Consider the following 23,105-nt stretch of genomic DNA (forward strand, 5'->3'; position numbering starts at 1 on the left):
AAGACACTTTTTTTTTTTGCCTCAGTTTCTTCAAGACACCATCAATTCCACACAATCTACAAAATCAAATCAATTAATCATGTAATTGATTATTAGTTTCAATCCCTAATTTTCAGGCATGCATTCAGGTAGACCACCAATTCATTCGTATTCTGCGGTAATGATTCAAACACCTAAATGTGTCTATGTGCCGTTATACTGTAGAAATTTCATCAGTTAATAGAACATTCCCAGTCTAGCTGTCCTTCTCTCTGGTCATCTTGATCATGGTCTCGGGGGATCTGTAGAGGAAGATGAGCTTCTCGAAGAGCGTCTCTTCCAGCTCCATCTCTCCAGTCTCGCGCACCACAAAAATGTCTGTGCACAGTTTGAGGACGCGGTCCACGCACGGTAGCTCCTCAAACATGATGGAGCGCGAGATGCCGTTGAAGAACTCCCTCACGAACTTGCCGATGACCAACACCACTGACATGTAGAGGCCCACAATGCTATGGAGCGAGATGTAAAGCAAGTGAATTTAAGTCTTATTTTTTTTTACACCTAGTTTAAATCAGGTTACCTACCCGTGTCCAGCCAAAAAGCCCAGACTGGATGGGCTGACTTTGTCGCTGAAGACCACGATTTCAATGCTGTCACACTTGTGGTCAGATGAGACAAGTGTCGGGGTGCACTCCTGTACCATCCACCATTGGTCTGCCTCCCGCAGCAAAGTGCTGTTGACCTTTCGAAGTTTGAGTAACAAAGGTCTGAAGAAACCCAGCAGTTCTGGACGATCAGTATGACCTTCGATAGAACATAAATGGTTTTGCTGTTACCAAAATGTCAAGAGAAGTATTCCTGTTGTAACATCATATGATTATTATTGTGGCTGTAGGAAGCAGTAGGGAAGTTCAGTCGTGGTTATCGAGTGGTTGTGTCAACTGAAAATGTTCTAGCATATTACGCACATATTACATAATTTACTATATAATGTATATAAGTAATAGCTAATATTTATATTCTGTAACTTAACTTTTTTTGTCTGATAAATGACAGCTTCAGTAATTTTCAGAACTTACCTGTATGGATAAAAAAAATGGACTGATTCTCAAACAAAGGTGTGTTGACTATTATTAAAGCATCAACTAACCTACGTTCATCCTGCTTGCCATTTTGGACTCTGTTCCTTTGGGACCCCTGAGGAACTTGGGCAGCAGAGAGTCAATGATCCTACCAGAACAGAGAAGCAACTTTCATGCGGAGAAAATACTCACTTCTGTGTGACTCTCGAGCTTATAAACCGAAACTCTTTTGTTGTATGTTCCCTGCGACTTACACTTGTTTGCTGCTGTCGCCTTTGAGCATGTGGACTATTCCTTCCTTCAAGGCCTCATCCTCAAATTTCACAGTGTTTTCCCCCACTGTCTTTGCATTCATTGATATGGCGGCATCTCTGAAACAGTATTAGGATACAAGTATGTAAGGCATCCAATATAGCCAAATAAATTACAACAGAATCTTAGTTGAATTTCCACATTTTTTATAATAAAACAAAATGCTCCCTGGATGGTGTTCACATAGACTCGAAGCAGTCAACCTGACCTGAGCAGTGTCCAGCGTAGTGTCATATAAAAATGAGGAGAGTTGGTGAGTTCCTCAATCATGGCCTCGCGACTTGCTGGGCTGATGCTCCAAAGTAGGCTGGCATCACTCTTGATTTTTGCAATAATAATGTCTTCAGCCTCATAGTTCATTATGAACTGCATAGCAGACTTGAGGAGAGAGGATAAATAAAACCATCAGATTGTGTCAGTAGAATAAGCAGGTACAGAAAATACCTCTAATAAAAATTCTTAAATTGCAGGTTATTAAATATAAATGATTGCAAAGCACTAATAGATGTGTTTAAGTCAACTTTTGCTTTGTTAAAGAAGAGGTCATCTCACTGGGTAAGTTGCATAAATTTTGGTGATTCGGTTGAATGCCGCTTCTGAGTATGAAACCAAGTTCTGCTCCTGGGCGCTCATGGTGAACAGAGGCTGGAAACACAAAGATTGTAATGTTCTTTCACCACCTGGGTGTAAGTAAATGTCTCCAGCCTTTTACTAGAGGAAATAGGACAAACTGAAAGGCAAACAGCAAGGACGTGAATTCCTTCGGACCTCATATCCAGCAATGCTGAGCTCTATGGAGACATCAACGGGCTGATTTGTCACACCGGCTGCTGATTGGACGAGAGACATGAAGAGCAGCGGGAACCAGATGATGCCAATGAGAGCAAAGATGAGGAGTCCTCCCATGCCATATTTCACCACCTTCTTCTTCTTCTGTCCTGGCAGGTGGGGGAATTTCTGGAACAATGATCAAGCACTTAAGAATGATATATTTTTCCCTTGGATGACAGTGTTAAGTCATCTGTCCAAAACCTTGTAGAAATCTTTTGCGTGGGGCTAAAATAGTGTTTAATGACCAAATGCAAACTAGCACAATTGTTACTTTATCAGACTCCCTCCAACACTTGAGGATGAATATATTGGCATAGATGTCTTCCAGACAGATCCAACTGGACAAGGACAGTGTGGTATCGGTCCAGACCCAGTCCATCACGGCCCTTAACTCTGTCAGGAATGGGACCAAACGAAACCTAAAGGAACGGCGAGGAGGAGAAAATATGATGTTTATTTGACTACTTCTTCAAACTTAAAAACACCTCCTGTGTACCCTTGAAAGAGGAAGAGATTGAGGTAGTTGAAGTTCTTGGTGAGGAAGTTCCCCAGAATGCGATTTGGGTAGCCACACTTGATCTGGTACGCAGATAGGCCAAAGTAAATACACTTAACAAAGTACCACAGCTGGGCCACGGGGTTACGGTTGAACCTCCTTTGAGCAGAACACAAGACATGGAAGGGAGATGTCAGCGGATGTGCGATATTTCAAATGAACGAATGAACCCTTTACCTCTCAGTGACTCCTGGTAGGATAAAGAACATCCAGAAGTGGATGCCGAACACCAACACCACTTGGAAAACACACTTCCCCAGCAGAGACTTCTTCAGGTAGAGGGCCCGGTCCACTATCATTGTACCGAACTGGATGAGCAACATGACCAGGAAGGCTTCGGGGACCTGGTCCTCAGACAAGGACTCGGTGATGTCGGCTGCCGCAGAGTATTTCTACACACACAGACGAGGATAATGGTATTGACGAATAAAGAGGATGGCTCCAACAAATATCACGTGAATATATTCTCAGTATGGCAGCCACATACCCCAAAGGCCCAGTATCCATAGATGGTCACGATGAAGTTGACAACGTCGATGAGAAACATGAGGGCGTAAACGTCACATACCGGGCTGTAGTCTGGATGGATGATGTCATAGAAAAACTGCCTTATGGGTAAGTAGATGTGAAGGGCCCTGAAACAAATGAAAAAAAAAAAGAGTGAAATCTATCCATCCATCAATGCATCCTTCCGTTTGTCCGTCCATCCGTCCGTCTACTGATTGTCACTTTTGAAACTCACACTTCGATGACGGTGGTTTTAACCTGGAGCATCCTCTCTCTGATCAGCTGCCGGATCCTCTGTCTCCGGGTCAGAGGTGCCTTTTGTCGACGTTGTCTCTTCTTGCTGTTCACCCTCTTGGGCTTGCCTAGTTGAAGAAAAATAAAGAAATCATCATGAGAAAAAAATCAAATGTTATTCAGTAGCATAGCAGACCATGGAGTCCAAAAACCCCTTTTTATATTTGCATGACAATTTTCTCATGACGCTTTGTAAATTACTTTCAAAAGGCCAACCGTTTTACAGCCGTGCATCTTGAGTGCTCACCGTCAAATTCTGCCGAGTTTCCTCTTTTCAGCTTCCGGAAGATGGAGGTGGTGGATGACTGGAGCGGGAGGAACTTGAGTCGGCGTGCTTGTTTCTCCTTTTCGCCTCCAGTAATTTTCTTCTTGTCCACCTTCTTCTTTAACTTCTTGAAGAAATCAGGCATCTCCACTTCCTTGTTGTCCCACAGTCCGTGGCACTGTGTAGTCATGGACACAAGTACAGCGTATTGCTATCATGAGATATGGAAATCAAAGTCTCTCCAGCATGGTGTTCCAGATCCGTTGAGAGAGCACATATTGTATAAAAAGACGTTTTCCTTGTTTGAACCTTGAGAATAGAGCGGTGGAAGAAGAGAGCAAGCAGTTGAATGAGGTCAAAGAGGACGTAGCCATCCTTCTTCTCCACCCCGATGATGTTGGGCAGGGCAAAGGGACGTTCAGCATTGATGCCTCGGTAGGCAGAGGTGGTCCAGGGGAAGAAACCGAACTGGAAGAAATACTTTGCCACCACGTTCAACTGAAAGAAACATGGGTAGGTCAGTCCAACTTGTTTCTTTGTTGAAAGATTGTATTAGGACATTTTAATGTCACTTAAGGCCTTGTTTTTAGATCCATGATTCAATGGCTTTTAAGACTTTTGAAGGATCCTAAAGCTGTACCAATACAGTATATGCATAACTCTATGTTGTGTGCGAGGGTCAACTGTTGTTACCTCAGTGTAGATGATTGCAGTCATCCAGAAGCGTTTGGTTGGCCGCGGCACAGACAGCATGGCCCACATAAAGATGAGGATGGGCAGGATGAGGGAGAGGAGCGACGCCGATACAATGTGGTTGAGGATGATGACAAAGTAGCACAGCATCTCCGACTTGGACACCATGGTGTTGTAGAGGGCAAAGATCAGCTTCAGCGGCCTCGGAAGCGTCAGGAAAAACTTGTCCGACTCTGAGATTTCGTCATTGTCAAACATTCTATGGGACGGACGGGTGGGAAGGAGGGGGAAATATAAACAAGTTTAAGTAGCAGCCTTTGCTTCTGATTGGTCATCATTGTGTCGACCGACTTGTTGAGCAGCAGCTCGCTGGCAGTGAGGTTCCTTTTTTCCTGACTTAATGGTGTCGGAGAGTCAATGCCATCCATATTTATTTCGCTGATTTCCTCCCGGAAGCCAAGGGAAGTGGCTTCTGGGTACTCTGGGTGATCATATTCCTCAATTTCCTGGGATTCATCATTCAGCTCCACCTCCTCATCTTGTTGTCGCTCCATTTCGTCAGACTCTTCTTGTTCGCACCACTTCTCTTCTTCATCTTCTTCTACATTCGATTCTTTTTCAACGGGGTTTGCCTCATCGCTGCTGAGAGAAAACAGCATTATTGTAGCACATGTGATGTCATTTCTGAACAGGAATGGTATTTTGGTTATTTTTGCTATTCATTCAGTTTTTCTTTTACTGGGATAAAGTGTTGATGAAACTCCATCACCTCTGTGAGAGCTCCTCAGCTTCGTAAGAGGTCCAATCAACATTGGCAGATTTCAGGAGTCTTTTTCTGAGATGGCCGGGAGCCGCTGCCACTGGAGGTTCATCGAGTTCCTCCTGAGTTGGCTGCCGGGAGCCCAGCATGGTGTCCTCGGTCATACAGCTGACAGCCCACGAGGTGAGAGTGCGATATAAGTAAAACAGCAGCATCGTACAACGAGAGTGCTCAAGGAATGAAACTTTTGTGATCGTCAAATGTGCATTCCTGCCGAGTAGAATGTTTTGCATTTTTAAAGGTTTCAAATTAATTGGCAATTTTTACTTACTATGTGTCTCCGTCCATTTTCTTGCCATCAGTTAATATTTTTAGCTGTAAGGATATCTTTTGATGGTATTTTATTTAATGTATTGAATTCTGTGATTCTTTCGTAACACACTTTGAGAAGGACAGGTTTAGAGTGTTCAGTGGAGCTACCTTGAGACGCTGCTCGCCCAGGACATCTTGGAGGCCTGGCTCTTGAGCTTGACGTAGGCGTGGCGGGAGGTGGGCACAGCCGCTGGTGGTGAGGGAGGAGGCACACATTCTTCTGGGTCTTCATGTGAGGATAACGTATTTTGACGGGACAACCAGCTCTCATAATATTGCTTCACGCTCTGCTGGCTCACCTCTTTGCCCTGCAGAGTAAGGGAGAAATACAGAAACAGCGTGTTGTTACGTGTTGTACACGTGCCATCTTGTATCCTCTCACCTTCTTCTGCTGCTGGCTGAGTAATGCTCTCTCAAAGAGCAGCACTTTGGAAATATCCAGGTTATCTTTGCAGAATGAATTTAGACCCTGAGTCAGGTCATCAAGAAGCGATTGCAGGAAGGCTATGCCAAATTTCAAAGTGCTGATGAGACGCTGTAAAATGTTCTCTGTAAAGAGAAATGTTTTTATGTTGACACTTTGTTTTATGATAAAAGGGTTGTGTTAACGGGAAGTAACTCATGTCTCATTACCTTTATCCTCTTCACCTTCCTCCCTCACTGTGCTTTCGTCAAGTTCATCCTCACTTGAGTCGACTCGATCAACACCTAGGAGAAAGGATGCTCTGCATTTTATCATGTTAAGCACTCCACACACAAACATCGCCGCACATTTTGCAAAATGACAAAAACACGGCACTTTAGTTGAATTACTACACCCCCCCACCCCCAAAAAATGCTTCAATCAGCATTTTTAACATACATTGCAAAGATTTTTTTTTTGACTTGACTTTTAAGTCCTTCCATTTTTGTACCCAAACTCCTTACTCTGCTGCGCCTGAAGCTCTCTCTTTGCTCTCTTCTTCTCTTCTTTCTTCATTCGCCTCTTCTCTCTGCTCAGGTCCTTCAAAGCTGTTTTGGAGCTGGTGACCCAGGCGTTGTAAGCCAGCTAACAATAAGACGTGCGAACAAGATACAATTAATGAGGAACTTTAGACATTAAGATCAGTTTTTGTTTTTGTATGTTTTTGTTGTCTTCTGGCTTCAACCAACCTGAAAAGCAGATTTCTTCTTTGGGGGTTCCTCCTTCTTCTCGGGAGCCTCCTCTTCCTCCTCCTCACTGTCGCTCTCAAACAGGTGGTAGCCACAGTTGTTTTCCACTGTGTGAAACAGAGCTTTGTCACACAGACGATATCCAGAGCATAATCTCTTCATTCAAATTAGCATTGATTTGTATTTGACTCTCTACTTTCATGAAAGGAAGAAAAAATGTCAAATAACAACCCCAACTGACTTGGGCAACACATGGTGCACTTCCTGGCAGGGCCCAACTTTGTTAAATCAGTAAGACGTTAAAAGAGGTGTGTAATCTACTCCTCATTGTTCATTGTTTGTTATGCGGTGTGGCTTCCTTATATACCTCCAGGCCGTGAGACCCAAGGCTTCCACCATTTTCCGGCATCCCTCTTTGCTTTCTCTTCTTCATCTGAAAAAAAAAATAGATCACTCTGTGCATGTCCATTCATATTTGCAGATTCAGTTGTTGTGTAAATGCTGGAAGACAAGCATTTGACTGGAAGACCCAGGTTTGTGTTTGCATTAAGGGTACCAAGTTTCTCTGGCTTCTGCTCAACCGGAGGTCCTTCTTTGTCTGCTGGTGTTGGCCGATTCCGTTGTTTGGATTTAATCTTCTCCATCCTACAAGAAGATGCGTAACAATTACATCTGATTTCTAACGTTTACTACAAAGCAAAAGTATTGGGACACCTCTCCATTCCAGCTACAAGAAGGGTTTGTGAATTTTCCAAACATCACACGCATGCACAAGGAATTGTCTAAAACATCTTAGGGGAGGAAGAATTCAGATTTCGTAATGTAGGCTTTTAGCCCATCATTAATTGACATGTGCCAATTAATTTTGTCAACATACCCCATTAGGACAAATGAGAGAATGAGGGGAGTAGAATGACTGGCATTTTTGACTATTCGTCTTCTACTGTGTGTCTTACTGTTTCTTCAGTGTCTCCACAGACTTCTCCTCCAGCTCCAGCCGGGCTGCAACTTGCTTTTTGACCTTGGCCTCAAACAGCTCAGCGCCCCTGGGGAGGTAAAGAGGGACATTTTGGAAGAAGAAAAGTGATCATATATTCAATAGGGATGTTAGTCTGATTCTGATTCTACAGACCTGGAGGCCAATATCTTGGCAGACTTGAGGTCAGCCACCACGTAGAGGAAGTAGTAGCTCAGGAAGACCCTCCTCTGTGCTAAAAGGACAGTGAAACAGATTGCATCCCACACGATGCCGGCCTCACCCTCAGGCAGCTCACACTCGTCATCTGGTTCAGCTAAAAACACAAAAAGAATATTTTTGTAATACTATTATTAGATATCCATTCGTTCATTTTCTATACTACTGGTTAGGGTTGCGTGTGACCTGCAACATATACCAACTAACTTGCATGAAGCTGGGCACATAAGTCGTTCGCCGGGCAGGGCATACAATTTAGTCTTGAATTAACCTAAAGTTATTTTTTGTATCAAAATTACAGAAGGATGTTTTGATGGTTTTATTGTTCTAGGGGTAAAGGGTTTTAGATTTAAGAATATTGTGATAAAAAAAGAGACAGACAAAGTTATTACATAGATCACGGTCAATCAGTGGCAAGACTCACGGACATCGTAGCCTTTGATGGTGCAGAACATGCTAAAGGCCTGAATTAACCAGCAGCCGTTCTTCAACAGGCTACCCAAGTAGGCACAGGAACCCAGCTGAAGAGAGAAATGAAAGAAACCATGACACGGTACATCTAAAAATGCAATGATACGGACACAAATATTGAGACCATAAGGGTTGGACGAAGCCACCAAGTTAGCCTGTAATTATTTATCAAATCAAGACATTTTGGCCAATTGTATGCTTGCAACATTGAGGGAATAGTTTGGGGAAGGTATCTCATCTCTTTGCAGTGCACAAAGGAAGGTCCATAAAAGCAGACTTGGATGACAGCTCAGTGGCCTAGTGGTAGAGTGTCCGCCCTGAGACTGGAAGGTTGTGGGTTCAAACCCCGGCCGGGTCATACCAAAGACTATAAAAATGGGACCCATTGCCTCCCTGCTTGGCACTCAGCATTAAGGGTTGGAATTGGGGGGTTAGATCACCAACTGATTCCCGAGCGCGGCACCGCTGCTGCTCACTGCTCCCCTCTCCCCCAGGGGATGGATTAAAATCACATGGGGATGGGTTAAATGCAGAGGACAAATTTCACCACACCCAGGTGTGTGTGTGACGATCATTCGGACTTTAATCTTAATCTTAATTTGTGTGGACTAATAAGCCCTTCTGTTTATGTTCTGGCCTCAAAAATGTTCTTCCAGGTGTTTATGCCAAGGAAGTACTATATTTAGGTGAATTAGGTGCTGATCCAAATGAGGATTGCTTGGCCATCGGAGTAGGAATGGGTTCTTCTGTGAGCCATCATTCCTCCTTCTTTTGCTGGTACAACCAACCAGTTGTGTTTAGAGCAGTGCTATTTGTTGTTTAATTAACATACCAGTAATGTCTGACAAGGTTAGTGGACTCACAGAGAGAAGGTTCTTCATGGCGATCACAAAGCAGGTGTAGCCAATGAGCCAGTCCCAGAAGCGAAGGATGTATTTGACGGGCTGCATCAGCACACTGCTTCCGAACAACATGAAGTAGAAGCAGGCCACCAAGTAGCCCATACAGAAGATGTTGATGCGAGTGGTGCCCGTGATGAAGATGAGGCAAAGCACCAGCCAAAAAAAGTAGCTGAACACAAACACCTTCACCATGTCAAGGTAAGACCTGGGGACAGAGCGCAATTGGTTTTGGGATACAGTTGATGAGCGGTGAGATCACGCTACAAGTTGTCATTAAAACAAAAGGACTAACACATTGGTGTCACAAATTGTGACCAGTCCTATAGGGAGGATTACAAAAGTTGACCAGACAGCACTGTTTAGGACTCTTGTCAAACTAGGACTTATTGTGTGTGGCAGATAGCAAAAAAAATGCACATTTAACAAAGAGAGGATAAAAAATGTGATTACTAGGGGAATTTGTGGCAACCATGGGAATAAGTGGGGCTTAACTTGAGTGAACGACTATTCTTTCCCCAATTATTTTCCCAGCACGGTGCTACTCATTGCAGTTATTCCAGACCTGCAGTGAAGGAAGTTGTCCACAGGTATGAACTGGTTGCAGGAGCTGGGGTCGAGACTGCGGCTGATTTCCACGTTGTCTCCAGCGAGCAGTCGCACTGCTGCCCGGTTCTCCTCCTCAAACACCTGCCACTGCAAGGAGGAGCACAGCAGCAAGAGGTGGTCATCTACAAAAAAGAACAAGAGAGAGAGAGAGAGATGGGAAGTGTGCTATAATACACAAAAGCTTACAATTTGGTCAAAATACTCACAGAATATGAATAAGGGATTGGGACTCATGGCGAAATCAGGCATATAAAACCATTTGATGACATTGGAGGTCAGAGGTTGAAGTGCAGTCCGCCAGGGGTAATCTAAAAGGCAATACAAGGAAAAACGACAACAATCAAAATTCACTGATGTGCCTCACTTCAAAAACTATTTTATCTGTGCAATTTCGTGCGTTAGCTTTTGTTAAGAAACAAGCCATACCAACACACAGAGCAGGAGGGATGCCGATGCAGAGTAAGTACTGCAGTACAATGAGTCCAGCGGTGAAACAGCAATATTTAGGCCACACCTCCCCGATTGCCTTCCTGCGGCGCCGTGACACGACCGCCATCAAAGCGCAGGAGTGCAGCAAGGCGTAGAAATCCATCCGCTGACCAATCACATTAACTGCCACAATCAAACTCATCTAAAAGAGGACGGTTTATGAAAGATGAAGATGTGAAGGGGCCACTTTAAAATGACAGATACTTGTCGGCCGACTGTAAATTCACCTCAAGGCCAAATTTGTAGAAGAAAAAGTTGACAAAGTACTTCATGCAGGGCCGGATGCCGTGATCCAGGTGCTGCCTGGTGATCCCGTGGAAGAGGATACTGAAGGGTGGCGGTTTGAGGTTGTTATGGAGACGGAAATAGCGCTGGTGTCGATGGACAGTCGCTTCGAACACCAGCAGACCCAACACCATAAGATGATTCTATCACACACACAGGATGATGACACAATGATGTCACAAATGAACAGTATGTAGCTACACTGTATGTTAATGTTATTGTAGCACATGTAATGATACCCTGAGGCAGGGAAGGATTCTTCCTTCACACTTGAGCAAGGCGCCACACCAGTAGATGGGATCTACGGGCTCCTTGTAGAGGATGGACCTCTTCAGCAGCTCCAGCATGTTTCCCTTCATTTCTACATCCAGGCTGGAGGAGTTGGACGAGACCATATTCTGAGATACAAACACATTGGTAAGTTAGAAAAGTTAACTGCTCTTTCTTGAAAACAAAATGGTAGACAAATAATTTAAAGGTGGCCGGTCCGTTCAGTAAAGCTTTGAGCTCATGTATCCTATTGATTCACTTATTTTTGATTGAAATATTTTTTTTATTTTTAGCCTTTAACAAGGAAAACATTGCTTATTGTAGTTTATTTTAACGTCTGTTAGCCAGAGCCTTAGCTAATTTAGAATTTATTAAATTTTTATTAATAGAAAGGGTTTGAACTAATTCATTTATTTTGCCTGATATTTTCAGTACAGCTTTTTGCCTTGTGTTGAATTAACTTCACGTATAAATGATATTCTACAGTAGAAATTGAATAAATAATGCTTTACTTGATTTAATTAAATGTGTCAATTATTCAAAGCAGTGTGGCATCACCCACAAGTAGCAGGCAGAAGCACTTACTGCTGTGCAATTAGAGGAGTAATCGAGGGGTTTGATGACCTTCAACTGATAAAACATCTTGCACACCACCATGACGCAGGCCCACACGGCGGACACGCTGGATGCCGTCGGCCGTAACCGTTGAAACGGGATCGCAAAGACCCATAGCACCAGGAAGAGCAAGTTCGTGAGAGAAACCTGGTCAAGCAGAACAGTGGAAACAGATCACAAGCAGAAAACATTAACACCTGTTAATTCCGGTCTTTTAACCTCTTTCAAGGACACCCAGATGATGCCAGATGACACTATTTTGAAGCCATGGAGCTCCATTAGTCTCCAGGTGAGCTCCTGAAATTTCTGGAGGCCTAAAAGAGCCTGAATGAGCAGCAGGCTGGCCCGGTCCACAATCACAACCCACTTGTCCTCATAACTGCTGGCTTGGTCAGATTCCAAACCTGAGAGGCAGACATGCACCGTGTGCCAAATATAAATATTTTCTTGCTCATATAAATAACCATATGATACATAATCGATTATCTGCCCAACTTAATATGGATCTTGCAAAAGAACCACAGGCAAATGGCGTTACCTTCTCCCTTCGTCTCCTCCTGGCCCTCCTCGTCAACTCTTTCTGAGCTCATCTGCAGTTCCATGATGTCCAAAGTCTCCTGACTTTTCCCACTGCTTATGTTCTCCTTTACAAGTCTGCAAGAAAAACAAGTTCCAAAATAAAATGATAGTTTGGAACGCAGCAACAATTCTGAGGAAAAATATGCCTTTAAAACGGCACAAAAGCTTTTGTGAGACTTCATTGAACAATGGAGGAACAAGTGTTTTACTTTTTGGCATTTCTCAGTTTCAGATTTCTTACGCCTACCTTTTCCGCAGTTTTTCGATGTTTTCTTTAATACTGGAAATAAGAGTGAGAGAGGTGGGGGGGTGGCAGACAGACGGAGAAAGATTATAGTAACTGCTGTCTGTTACCATCTTCTTCTTTACTATACATTTTTAAAACCAAACTGGTATCAATTTGTTTTCAATACATCATCTCTTTTGAACTTAAAACATGCAAGGAGGGACGAAGACTTACATGTCAGAAATCATGTCGACTGAACTTCTGAGTTGTTCTTCTCTAAATGAAGAATAGATGAAGAAAAAAACACAATGGTTATTTAAATGACTTTTTTAAACTTACTTGGTGCCCCTAAAGCGAGTGCGGGATCTGAGAGTTGTTTGCTGTTCTTCTGATGTTTTGCTTAAATGGGATCAGCAACTTTTCAACAATCAAAAAGTATCATCTGTGATTTGTTTTTTTCTTGGTCTCAATGCACCATGAAGCAAGTAATTAGAGTATGAGCCTATTTTTGTTGAGCACAGATTCACAAGCATTGTGCCAGAAATGATCCACTTATTTGGTAAAAAAAAAAAAAGAAAAAAAGGGATTCATGTGTCTTTGTTTGATCAGGTATGAACATGAATCCATTTCCACTAGCTGACAGGAGGTACTTAATCTGTGCATCCACTTTTGGAGAGAGTATAAATCAAGAATTGTCTTCCCTCTCACCTGGGAACTTGCCTGACGGGAACATTGTCGATGTCACTGAGTGTCAGGAAGTCGGAGTTGAAGTAATGCAGCTGGAGAATACAAGCCAATAGGAAGGCCGCAGGTAGGAGAATACGGGCAAAAAGCTCCACGGTGTCATAGCGTTCCAAACCCAGATCTCGAAGACTAATCGAAGATGCAAGGTGAAATTCAAATTCAAAATCTGCGTGTCATTAATTGCTACTTACCCATCCTCGGACATGCCCATGATCTGTCGGAAAAGTGCGGACACACTTCGGAACTGGTACATGTAGACTGCGATCAACACCAGCATGGAGTAGCCGACCACCACCGCCCAGAACATCTTCAGGAATCGACGCCACAGGTCAAAACGAACCTAAGTTATAGAAATGTGGCATGACATCATCTCCATCAATATTTAGAGGTTACCTTTTGTTTCTTTTCATTTCCATCCTGACAGCTTTTTCAACAACTATTTACTTTTTCATAGCAGGCTTGTGAATTAATTTTTCAAAGATTGTCAACAAATCAATAATGGCTCATTACCGAACTGATTATCTATCAAGGAATTCTCGTCTCTACTCCTGAATGTAAATAGACCACAGGGTTGCTGACGATGTCCAAATAAGAGAATTAATGGTGTCTTGTAGCCGCCACCTTTACAGCCATTAGGCCTTTGTGTGCTAAGTGTGCAGCATGTTTCTAAAAGGTCAGCAAAAAAACACAAAAAGGGCAAGAAAAAACAGGAAAATAGGATTTAAGGCTTGAAATCAATACAGAGGGCCACTTTGAGTATGTTGGTGCCTTGCCTGAGTTAAGATACCTTAGAAGACCTGAAAAGCTGAGACCTTCTAAATATTATTCAGATATGAGGAAAAAAAAGAGCTGTATCATAATGTTGGTATTTATAAAAAAAAAACTGTACTAGCAATGGTTGTAGCTTGTATCGGCCATGTCTAATATTGAACCAGAGCAACTAGATCACAGACCTGGTACAGGACGACGAAGGATAGGAAGAGAACAATGTATAGAATCTTGTAGACAACCACCTGAGCAAGTGATACAAAGTCACGATTAGATACGGATACATTTATGCAAAAATTGCCAAACATTGTTGAAACATTGCGACTGTTTATCGGTGCATGTGTACCGTTCCAGAGAAGCTGACCACAAAGAACATGGAACAGCAGAAGAGGATCCAGTATTTGACCAGAAACCCTTTCACTCCTGAGATCAGCATGGCTGCAACAGGTGACGGCTGGTTTTCCTCTGCTACAAAAGGGAGAAGCAAAAGTTAAGTTAGTTTAAGTGATATCAAATCCCTGTGACAAAGCAAGAGAATTGAATTACGCTGAATAGTTTCGATTTCATCGAGCGATCTGGCCTTCAGCCTTTGCTCCTGTCTTTCCTTCAGCTGCTGACGAAACATCAACCAGAAGCTGAAGCTGTAGAAAACCTGCATACATAGTAACACAAAACATGCACAGGTTGAATTTTAAACTATCATCATGCGTGACGTCACACAACACGTCAGTAAATCTCAGGAGAATTCATCTCAGTACACTTCTAAAATAGCAGTGTTTGAATTTTTCTTTGCCACAAAAAAGGTGGACCATACTGGCAGTAAAAAGATAGAGCGAACCAGTGAAAAGGAAATTTCTATGCAGGGAAACGTGAGCATTACAATGAATTCAATATCAACTACACAAGCAGATGAATGTGGCCAAGGAGAGGCTACAAAAAAACACAAAGTAATAATATTGCTCGGAAAACATTTTGTAGCTTGTTTCTATATGAAAAAGTAAGTAGTTTAACTTTTTTAACGTCACATTTTTTTAATAGTAATAGCGGTTCACTAATTATTGCATTTAAATAACAGATACTGTAAATATTGTACAGCTGTTTTGTTCTCATGGAGTATTTATTTGAGTTCGATAGTTCCCTAACCTTTGTAACCCAAGTCCCATTATCTTCACCAAACACAGACTTTGCTCTATCTGACCACAGTTGACTTCCCGCGTGTCTGATTTTATCATCCTCTGATTTAATTAAAGAGGAAATATCCAGTAAGCACAAACCTGGTCAATAGTCTTATCAGGCATAGTCAATCTGTGTTAAGTGTTACAGAAATCTATCTATGATTTTTTTCAAGTAAGGTATCTGAATGTAGATCATTTTATTTTGTGCAATCAAAAATTGAATTAAAATAAAACAAAATTGAATAAATTCAACAAAAACGTTTTACACTGTATTTTGTTAACATTGTACTCAGTGTGCTTAACCTGAATGTGCATCCTGACTTTAAGAAAGACGACATGGCCTGAGCCAGAGTTAACATTGTAACTATTCAAAGGGAAAAAGCAATTCTGAATGATAAGAAGTTTCCAGACCACTAAGACAATTCAAAACCAGGAAAAGATACTTCAAATCAACCACTATCTATGAATGTTTATAATTTAGTCCTGATGCAACTTGGGTCTTGGCAAAGACTTACCATCTTCTAAGTGCTACTTGAAACAACAGCTAGTTTGAGATGGTTCTTCTTTTTGTGTATCTTGCCCGAATGTTACCTTCGGTGCCAAGTGGATGCAGGGTGCAGGGTGATAACTGTTCAGGTCAAAGTCTTCTATGACAGCCGGTGGAAGACCGGGGTACAGTTCAGCTCGACTCAGGCGCAACCCGCTGACAAAGCCCAGAACCACGAGGACGGTGCCGTACACGGCCAGGAACGGGGCGGACATCATGGCATACCGCCGTCGGTCTCGCATCATCCAGATGATACAGGACCAAACCAGCAGAGCAAAGGTCAGCCAGTTGGTGTAGGTGATACTCCACACCTTCGGAGCAGACAGGATGTATGGTACACAAGTACTGCTTGAGTTTATTTATAGAGGGCATTTTTAATAGAAGTGCAGCACTACATTTTAGATTAATCGTTCAGACCTATTTGATTATTTTGAGGCTAAAATCCAAATCATAATTAAAAGTTTGATGAATCGTTCAGCCCTATTTGATTATTTTCAAATCAGACACTATTGTTCCATAGGCATTTTAAAGAACATTTTTGTCTGGTGAGCTTTCTAATTGCTCAAGATTGTTTCATTTTAATCATTTCGTTTTGGTCTTGGGAGGTGGGAGTAGAAAGTATCGTTCAATATTGTTTAAATAAAGCATTTAGCCTCTTTGTGTACATTCCTAAGCAGTGAGCACTAATGACATAATTAGAACACTAATATCCGTGTTGGATTTACTCCTTTGGACATTTGGGAGCACTCAAGATTCATCCACTCAATTACAAATCTATTTATAATTCATGGTTGGTCAATGCCGTCTTACCATCATGATGATGAGGGCGCTGACGTAGCTGTGTTTTTGGACCAGTCTACCTAAGATGACCAGACCACTCGGGCCTGCCTCAGGAGGAGATGTCTCTGTCAGACTTGCCAAGGACCGCCCAGTCCTCTCCATTTCACCTTGGCTCTCTGTGCCAAACAGAAGGAAAGGACAGAGCAGTAAATGACATGTGTAGGTATTTTTAACATTCAGTACGGCAATGAAAAAAAGCAATGACAACATCTTTTGATATATTTGCTTATGTGTACCGTGCGTTGGCGAATTGATGCCTTCATAGTGTGGGAGAGGGTAACAGTTGGTATAACCGGCACCCCCCAGCAGGCTTCCTTGGTCCTCTCCGTAGACATCTTGCCATGTATTTTCCTTCATTAAGATCATTGGCTTTGGAAAGAGAACACACATTGGTGGAAATTAGGACTATGAAAGTATTGTTTGCGCCATCAAGAGAATTCCAAATTCACCTCATTAGGTAGATATGTTTCCTCATCTGTGCTGCTCAAAAGCTGAAATAAGGGAACACATTTTCCTGGTCAATTCTTTGAAATGTTACTACATTCCAGTAATTGTTTTTGTGTGTTTTTTTGTGTACCGTAATTTTCGGACTATAAGTCGCACCGGAGTATAAGTCGCACCAGCCATAAAATGCCCAAAAAAGTGAAAAAAAACATATATATGTATATAAGTCGCTCCTGAGTATAAGTCGCCCCCCCACCCAAACTATGAAAAAAAACGCGACTTATAGTCCGAAAATTACGGTAAATTGTGCCAAAGAAACGAATCCATAGCAAATCACTTTTGCTAAACGTATTTAAAAACAAAACAGCTACTCCACTTGTAATGCTAAGCAAATATACTGTTAACTTTACCCAGTCATATCAAATCAAAATCCATGATTTAAAGTAACTAAATCAGGAACAAACACATGATATACAGATTGTTTACATCATGCTTATCTCCTGAGATGTACACAACTCTGGAAAAGCTTGGCGGAGCATCTGAAGAGTAGAGTAGACTCTCATCACCATCAGCATTACCCTAAAAAAAGTAAACAGAAGTGTTAATGATATAGCCTTTATGTAACCCAACTCCTGACCAAAGTCAGCATGCCACCCCAGCTAACTCATTACCCAAGGAAACTACTACACGGAAGAATACAGTACTGCAATGTCCCATTGTATCAGAAGATGGTGCTGGTGTTAAAAAAAACTTGACTTCAGGTTCATAGAGTGATTCAAATGAGTTGCATCTTTTACAATCTTACATCTTTTTCTTTTCGTTTTGTCTATAATCCTTCCTCATGTCATTTTGTTCCTACTGTCTCCCCCTGCCTATACTGTAAATTCGCTTTTTTACTATAGGCTTGGGTCAAAAATAATTGTGCCCTACAAATTCTGAATTCGATTCAGAATGAGAATAGTTTTATTGTCATTGCACCACTGAATGCCACTAAATGGACTAGACACAACCAGTCCAAGAGACAGAAGAGCAATGACCAACAGGGGGATACAGAATGGGAGTCCGCTGGGTCGCATTTAACAGCTCAGATTTCACTGATCAAAACAAAACAAAACACAAGCGCAGGGAAAAATAAAAGAACCCCGGACGGACTAAGCTCCCAGTATGGATTTGGACAATCTGTTATGACGCTCCTAATTTTTTTTCTATAAAGTTCAAGAGTCAACCTGTTTGAAACGTTTACTTTCCTCAGTCAAGCAGCACCAAAAAATGTCGACCAACCTCCTCTGTGATATGGACCCATTTGTGCAGCAGCGTAACCAGAGTGTAGTACAGCAGCAGCAGAACAAAAGGGTTGATGAAGTCAGGCCAGCTAACGTTGGGCTGCAGACCGAGCATATACGGGTCAGAACTGTTGGTTCGAATCACCCCTGTCATCCCAAACATCCTGAGACGTGGACACATATCCAAAAGCATAAATAAGACACAACACTGAAATCTGGAATTAAATGTCTTCTCTGTAGCCAATGAATAGCGGGATACCTTGCATAGATATCCTCAGGCGGCACCAACTGCTGGGACAGGGGCAGCTGGTAAACATAGAGCGCGAGAAGGTGCCCTCCACTGAAAATGGTCATCATCACACATAGGGAGCTGAAGAGAAGCAGACTGATGGATCGGCCAATCACCCACCACCACACGAGTCCGAGGAACGTCCCAAAATATACACCAGAGGTGAGGGACGGAAGAGTGATACCTGGGCATACGTATACACACACAGTATGAAAACAAACCCATAACATTTAACCGCTTTAGCTTTATGGACAAATGTATTGGGACACGTCTTTTAATCAATTAATCCATCATTTAGGGTTGAGGTCCCTTGAATATGATTTACTATGTGTATTTTGGCCCATTATTTTTCAGTTTATTTGTTGTCGTTTTTTTATCTTTTTTTTTTTACCTCCCACACAGAGCGCAGAAGGAAATTAGCTAAAGAGTTATAATCCGGCACAAACTCTGACTCCTGATCTTAATGACAAATACACTTGATCTTAGAGATTTGAGACAATAGCATGCTTTCAATATTAATGGAAAAGGTGTGTGCAAGGCCATTTTCCTTTTTGGCAAGTAGCAAGATCCATAAAGAAATTTGAGAGCCCTGACTTCATTGCCATCAAACAACTTTGGGAAGAAAATTCTGCTTTAGCGATTTTAAAATGACCATATGCAGTCCAACTACTGGTATAACATCGCTTATCCTCTTTTCGAAAGTTGGATCCTCATGCAAGTTGGATCCTATCCTAGCTGACTTTGGGCGAGAGGCCGCGTAGAACCTGAACCGATTGCCAGTCAAATCCAGGGCACATAAAGACACAGATAGACATTTTAGGACAAATAATGAAGTTACGTTTGTTTTTCTTTTTTTACTTTGCTGTGAGAAAACATGTTTTGCCATTGTGACAAAAACCTGCTGCACATTACCTGCCAGTCCCAGTAGCAAAGTGACAACCACTTTTCCTGCAGTGTTCATGATAGCAGACAACAGCAGCCTAAAGCCAGCAGCAAAGATCAGCAGCTTCTGAACAAATTGAGGTGGAACGGACTCAACCGGCACGGTACTCTCGTCCGAGCTGTCGGAGCTTTCGCTGCCTCCATCGGACTCTGTGTCGGAGGTCTCCGGGTCCTGCCAAACCCAAAACAAGCTGAGTCACATCCCTGTTGATTCCTGACGCATCTTCCCGACTCCTTACCTCAGAGTCAGAGGGTGGGATCCCATTTTCATGAAGGTTGACCTGAGGCGCAGCTCGTAGTAGCTTTTTGCAAAGTCTTTGTATGAAGAGAGTGGAGACGAGAAGGCCAAGGTCGGGTGCCAGGAGACGCACAATGTTCCCTGGATCGACAGAACTGAATCTAGAAGCAAAGATTTTCAATTTGTAGAAATGACAGAAATAACGGGACTACACATTTTATTAATTGCACCTGACAAGACCAGTATCCAAAACCTGAGTATGTTAGCAAGTTAAAGGAGAAGATTCTTGGCAAATGCATTGAATGTGAACTCGTACCTCACAATGCCCACATGGTAGAGGAAATCCTCCCAGTAGCCACTAACTGTTAAAAAGATCATCAAGTGAAGCACAAATGCAATCAGAACACTTCATGATGGCAGGCAGTGATGTTGGAACAGTATTTTACTCTACCCTGTGGGGTGATGTAGGCAAAAGGGATCTGCATGAAGCATTGCAGGGTCAGGAACATCAAACTAGCGTAGATGATCCTTCGCAGGAACTGCCCCGTGTTAGCTAAAGAGAAGAAGAAAGAAGTGGTGGTGTCAGGTAGGGTAGAGCATCCATCTGTCCGTCCGGCCGCCCGCCCGGTAATTTAATGTTATTATTAATGTAAAGTGAGCGTTTTACTTTTTTTGTCTGAACAGTACCTTACTTAATGATGGTGTCAGTTTGGCCCCTTAACAAACGATTTATTCCAGCAATGTCTCGGAATGGATTCTATTGGACCTTGAGATGTCCCACTGTAGCTTAGTTGTGTGTTTGTAATGAGACGGTTGAATGCATTATACATAGTGCTAATGATTCTAGCTGAGCCAGCAAGTTTGTTATTGATGTTCAGGTTTTTTTCCCTAAAAGCTTCATATCACTTCAACTTACCTCTCTCTCCTATAAACGGTATGAATCATACATAATCTCACATACACACAGAGTGAGCGGTGGTCTCGCAATGACCTGACAAGCACACCTACGCATTTACACGTATGCAGGATGCTGCATACACACACTTGGGCACTTAGGCAAGCTGATATTAGGAGGGTGAACATCATTGTGGGCTGGGTGGAGCTTTAAGAGACTCAAAGACTGAAAGGCAAACAGTTTTTAGATGGACAGTAAAAGAATGGAGGAATGCTGACGTTACAACTTTTAATTCCTTACTGTAATTACCAAGCTATGTATAATTGATTTGACTATTCCAAGTTCAACCACATCCCCTTTACAAAGTGCGTGTGTTAGTGTGAGTGAGTGTGGGTGTGTGTGCGGAGGGTTGTAATTCATTAGAATATAGGAAGCAATACCCTAAAATACCCTCATCCAAAATCAGCAAACAGGCTCCAGCTAACCCGTGACCTTGATTGCGACAAACGCTGTAGAAAATGGATGGGTGGCTAGATGCATAATTCTACGAAATTGCAGATCTGAATTGTGTTTTTTAGGAACATGTTCAAAACTAGAGCAACTCTCACCTTTCAGTGTGAGCAAACTTGGGTTTGGCATCAGCGGCAAGGTGAGTAGAAACAGGAAGTAGACCACCGACAGTCCATTGTATCGGAAAACGGCCGCTGTGTTGAGAAAACAGTTTCGATTTTATTTCATCAGCCTTCTGACAAAACCGGCTACACTGTGCCCATTACCAGAACATCACCCAACTAGGAATTTCCTAAAATGAACCTTTGGTGCTCGCCACAGTTTGACATGAAGCCATAAATTGTTTTGGGTTTTTTTTTCAGGCAAAACTTGATTTTTAATGATAGCTCTCCACCACCAAATACTTTCACTTCTTGTTTCCTTTCTCTTTTAATGTCTGCGATTTGCGAGTGAAGAGTCCAGAGGATTCCAGCCCCTCCTCAGGTCCAAAGTCAGGTTTGGCTCCTGCTCACATGTAACCCCAATGTTGATATGCGCTTTGGAAAATGGATGGAGGGATTCTAATGTGTAAAATCCCACTATCAAAAGAAGAAAGAAGTGACTGAACTTGAACAAGCACATTTAACTAAGCTACTAAACTATTCAGGATGCATTAAGATATTCTGCTCTCTCAAATAAAAAAAACAAGCATATAAAGTTTAAGATATTGTTATAATTTACTTTGTGTACGTGTGTGCGCATGCATTTCTCGAGGAAGACATTGTAATCTATTTGTTTTACTGCCATTTTAGTCTTTTTATGCTCTGTGATTCATGCATGATTTATGAGGATTAATTGTGTGTGTGTGTGTGTGTGTGTATGTGTGTGTTTCTTCTTCTTTGGTGTTTATTTCCAGAATTTTTTTAACACTAAAAAAAATCATATTTATCGGCCATATAGCATAATTGCCTAAATTATATTTCAAAGTTTTTGGAATACACATTGGTACTTTTGTTTTAACATATTGTGAGAAAAACATCAACCGGATTAGTAAATCAGTAAGCAAAGGGAAAAATACACATTAGAAAAAGTCCCAGTTTGTGTTTTTCTTTTTGTATTCCAATTATGCTATGTGGCCGACAATACATATATTAATAAATTATCGATCCTTTTTTGATACTCCCCCAAAAAAACAAAATAATAAACCGTCATTTTTCAAAATGCAAATAATTATAATAATTATTATTTCACAAAAGGGAGCTTACCTCATTTGGGTTATTAAAATATTGAAGTCAAACTCTATTTACTTGTTTGCATTTGTGAACCCCCCCCCAAAAAAAGAAAATTGGGGAGTTGAATATTCGGCTAATTTCTGAATTTTTGTGAAAGCTCAAAATTTCACGACAGATAGACTAAGTTGGTGTAGCACTGGATATGTGCTGTTCTTGGTTCTGAACTTTTATCCACTTTTGTTTAGAATACACGAGAAACATCACACACAGTGGTTTCGTGGTTGTCTTTGCCCATGCATATCAATATTCTCCCAAATGTTGTAAAAATACGACAAATAAGCGAATCACTCTCTCAGACATAATTAAGACTCACCAGCGAGTAGCGTGAGTGGCAGTAATAAGTTGTACAGCATCCCGACCACCATGTCCCCAGCCATGACGCCTGTCTTCTTTAACGATGCTTATCTTCCTCACTTTTCAACGTCCTCACAAGCAGGTCAATGTTTTGAAAATCTACATGGTCTCACGCATGATCCAAGAAGGAGAGGCTGGGCCAGAATAAAGTTTGGGATTCTCGGAGCCCAAGAGAATGCGAAGACTTCTCCTCTTATGAATGAGGGTGAAGAGTGCCTCTGGTCTTCTACAGTCCCTCTTTTCCGCTCCCTCACCTCTCTCGAGCTCTCTTTCTCTCTCAAACATACTAATGGCTTGTGACCAAACATTGCTGTTACTATGCTGAAATTGAGGCTAATCTCCCTCTGGGGGACAGTCTGCTGTC

The 23,105-nt window shown here is 42.0% G+C and overlaps 1 protein-coding gene across 1 annotated transcript; it reads right to left on the minus strand.

The window, feature by feature from the left end:
* Positions 1 to 219: 219 nt before the first annotated feature.
* On the minus strand, positions 220 to 22,764 carry si:dkey-11f4.7 (piezo-type mechanosensitive ion channel component 2). The gene is made up of 56 exons (XM_037244970.1): positions 22,701 to 22,764; positions 21,215 to 21,310; positions 20,163 to 20,264; positions 20,028 to 20,073; positions 19,713 to 19,872; positions 19,444 to 19,645; positions 18,502 to 18,715; positions 18,223 to 18,406; positions 17,446 to 17,538; positions 16,965 to 17,006; positions 16,752 to 16,884; positions 16,486 to 16,631; positions 15,720 to 15,986; positions 14,500 to 14,605; positions 14,300 to 14,421; positions 14,139 to 14,198; positions 13,377 to 13,525; positions 13,150 to 13,314; positions 12,676 to 12,717; positions 12,463 to 12,495; positions 12,175 to 12,290; positions 11,856 to 12,040; positions 11,607 to 11,783; positions 10,991 to 11,149; positions 10,694 to 10,894; positions 10,404 to 10,608; positions 10,184 to 10,285; positions 9,934 to 10,099; positions 9,333 to 9,576; positions 8,423 to 8,519; positions 7,936 to 8,095; positions 7,760 to 7,849; positions 7,360 to 7,448; positions 7,171 to 7,236; positions 6,804 to 6,910; positions 6,579 to 6,699; positions 6,285 to 6,359; positions 6,034 to 6,200; positions 5,760 to 5,959; positions 5,289 to 5,447; positions 4,871 to 5,158; positions 4,520 to 4,778; positions 4,136 to 4,324; positions 3,809 to 4,004; positions 3,503 to 3,629; positions 3,248 to 3,395; positions 2,938 to 3,152; positions 2,701 to 2,859; positions 2,476 to 2,623; positions 2,142 to 2,330; positions 1,926 to 2,018; positions 1,582 to 1,751; positions 1,316 to 1,432; positions 1,130 to 1,209; positions 564 to 783; positions 220 to 488 (listed from the first exon to the last, which is right to left on the minus strand). The coding sequence occupies exons 1-56, from the start codon at positions 22,762 to 22,764 to the stop codon at positions 236 to 238; spliced, it is 8,163 nt and encodes a 2,720-aa protein (XP_037100865.1). The 3' UTR covers positions 220 to 235.
* Between the last annotated feature and the right edge of the window lie 341 nt (positions 22,765 to 23,105).

This window comes from Syngnathus acus, chromosome 2 (genome assembly GCF_901709675.1).
Source record: "Syngnathus acus chromosome 2, fSynAcu1.2, whole genome shotgun sequence".
NCBI lineage: Eukaryota > Metazoa > Chordata > Actinopteri > Syngnathiformes > Syngnathidae > Syngnathus > Syngnathus acus.

Coding starts and splice junctions, on each gene's coding strand:
- si:dkey-11f4.7 (XM_037244970.1), bottom strand. CDS start 22,764: ATGGCTGGGGACATGGTGGTCGGGATGCTGTACAACTTATTACTGCCA. Junction 1,752..1,925: donor AAATTTATGCAACTTACCCA/GTGAGATGACCT, acceptor TCTCTCCTCAAG/TCTGCTATGCAGTTCATAAT. Junction 784..1,129: donor GGCAAGCAGGATGAACGTAG/GTTAGTTGATGC, acceptor GTTCTATCGAAG/GTCATACTGATCGTCCAGAA.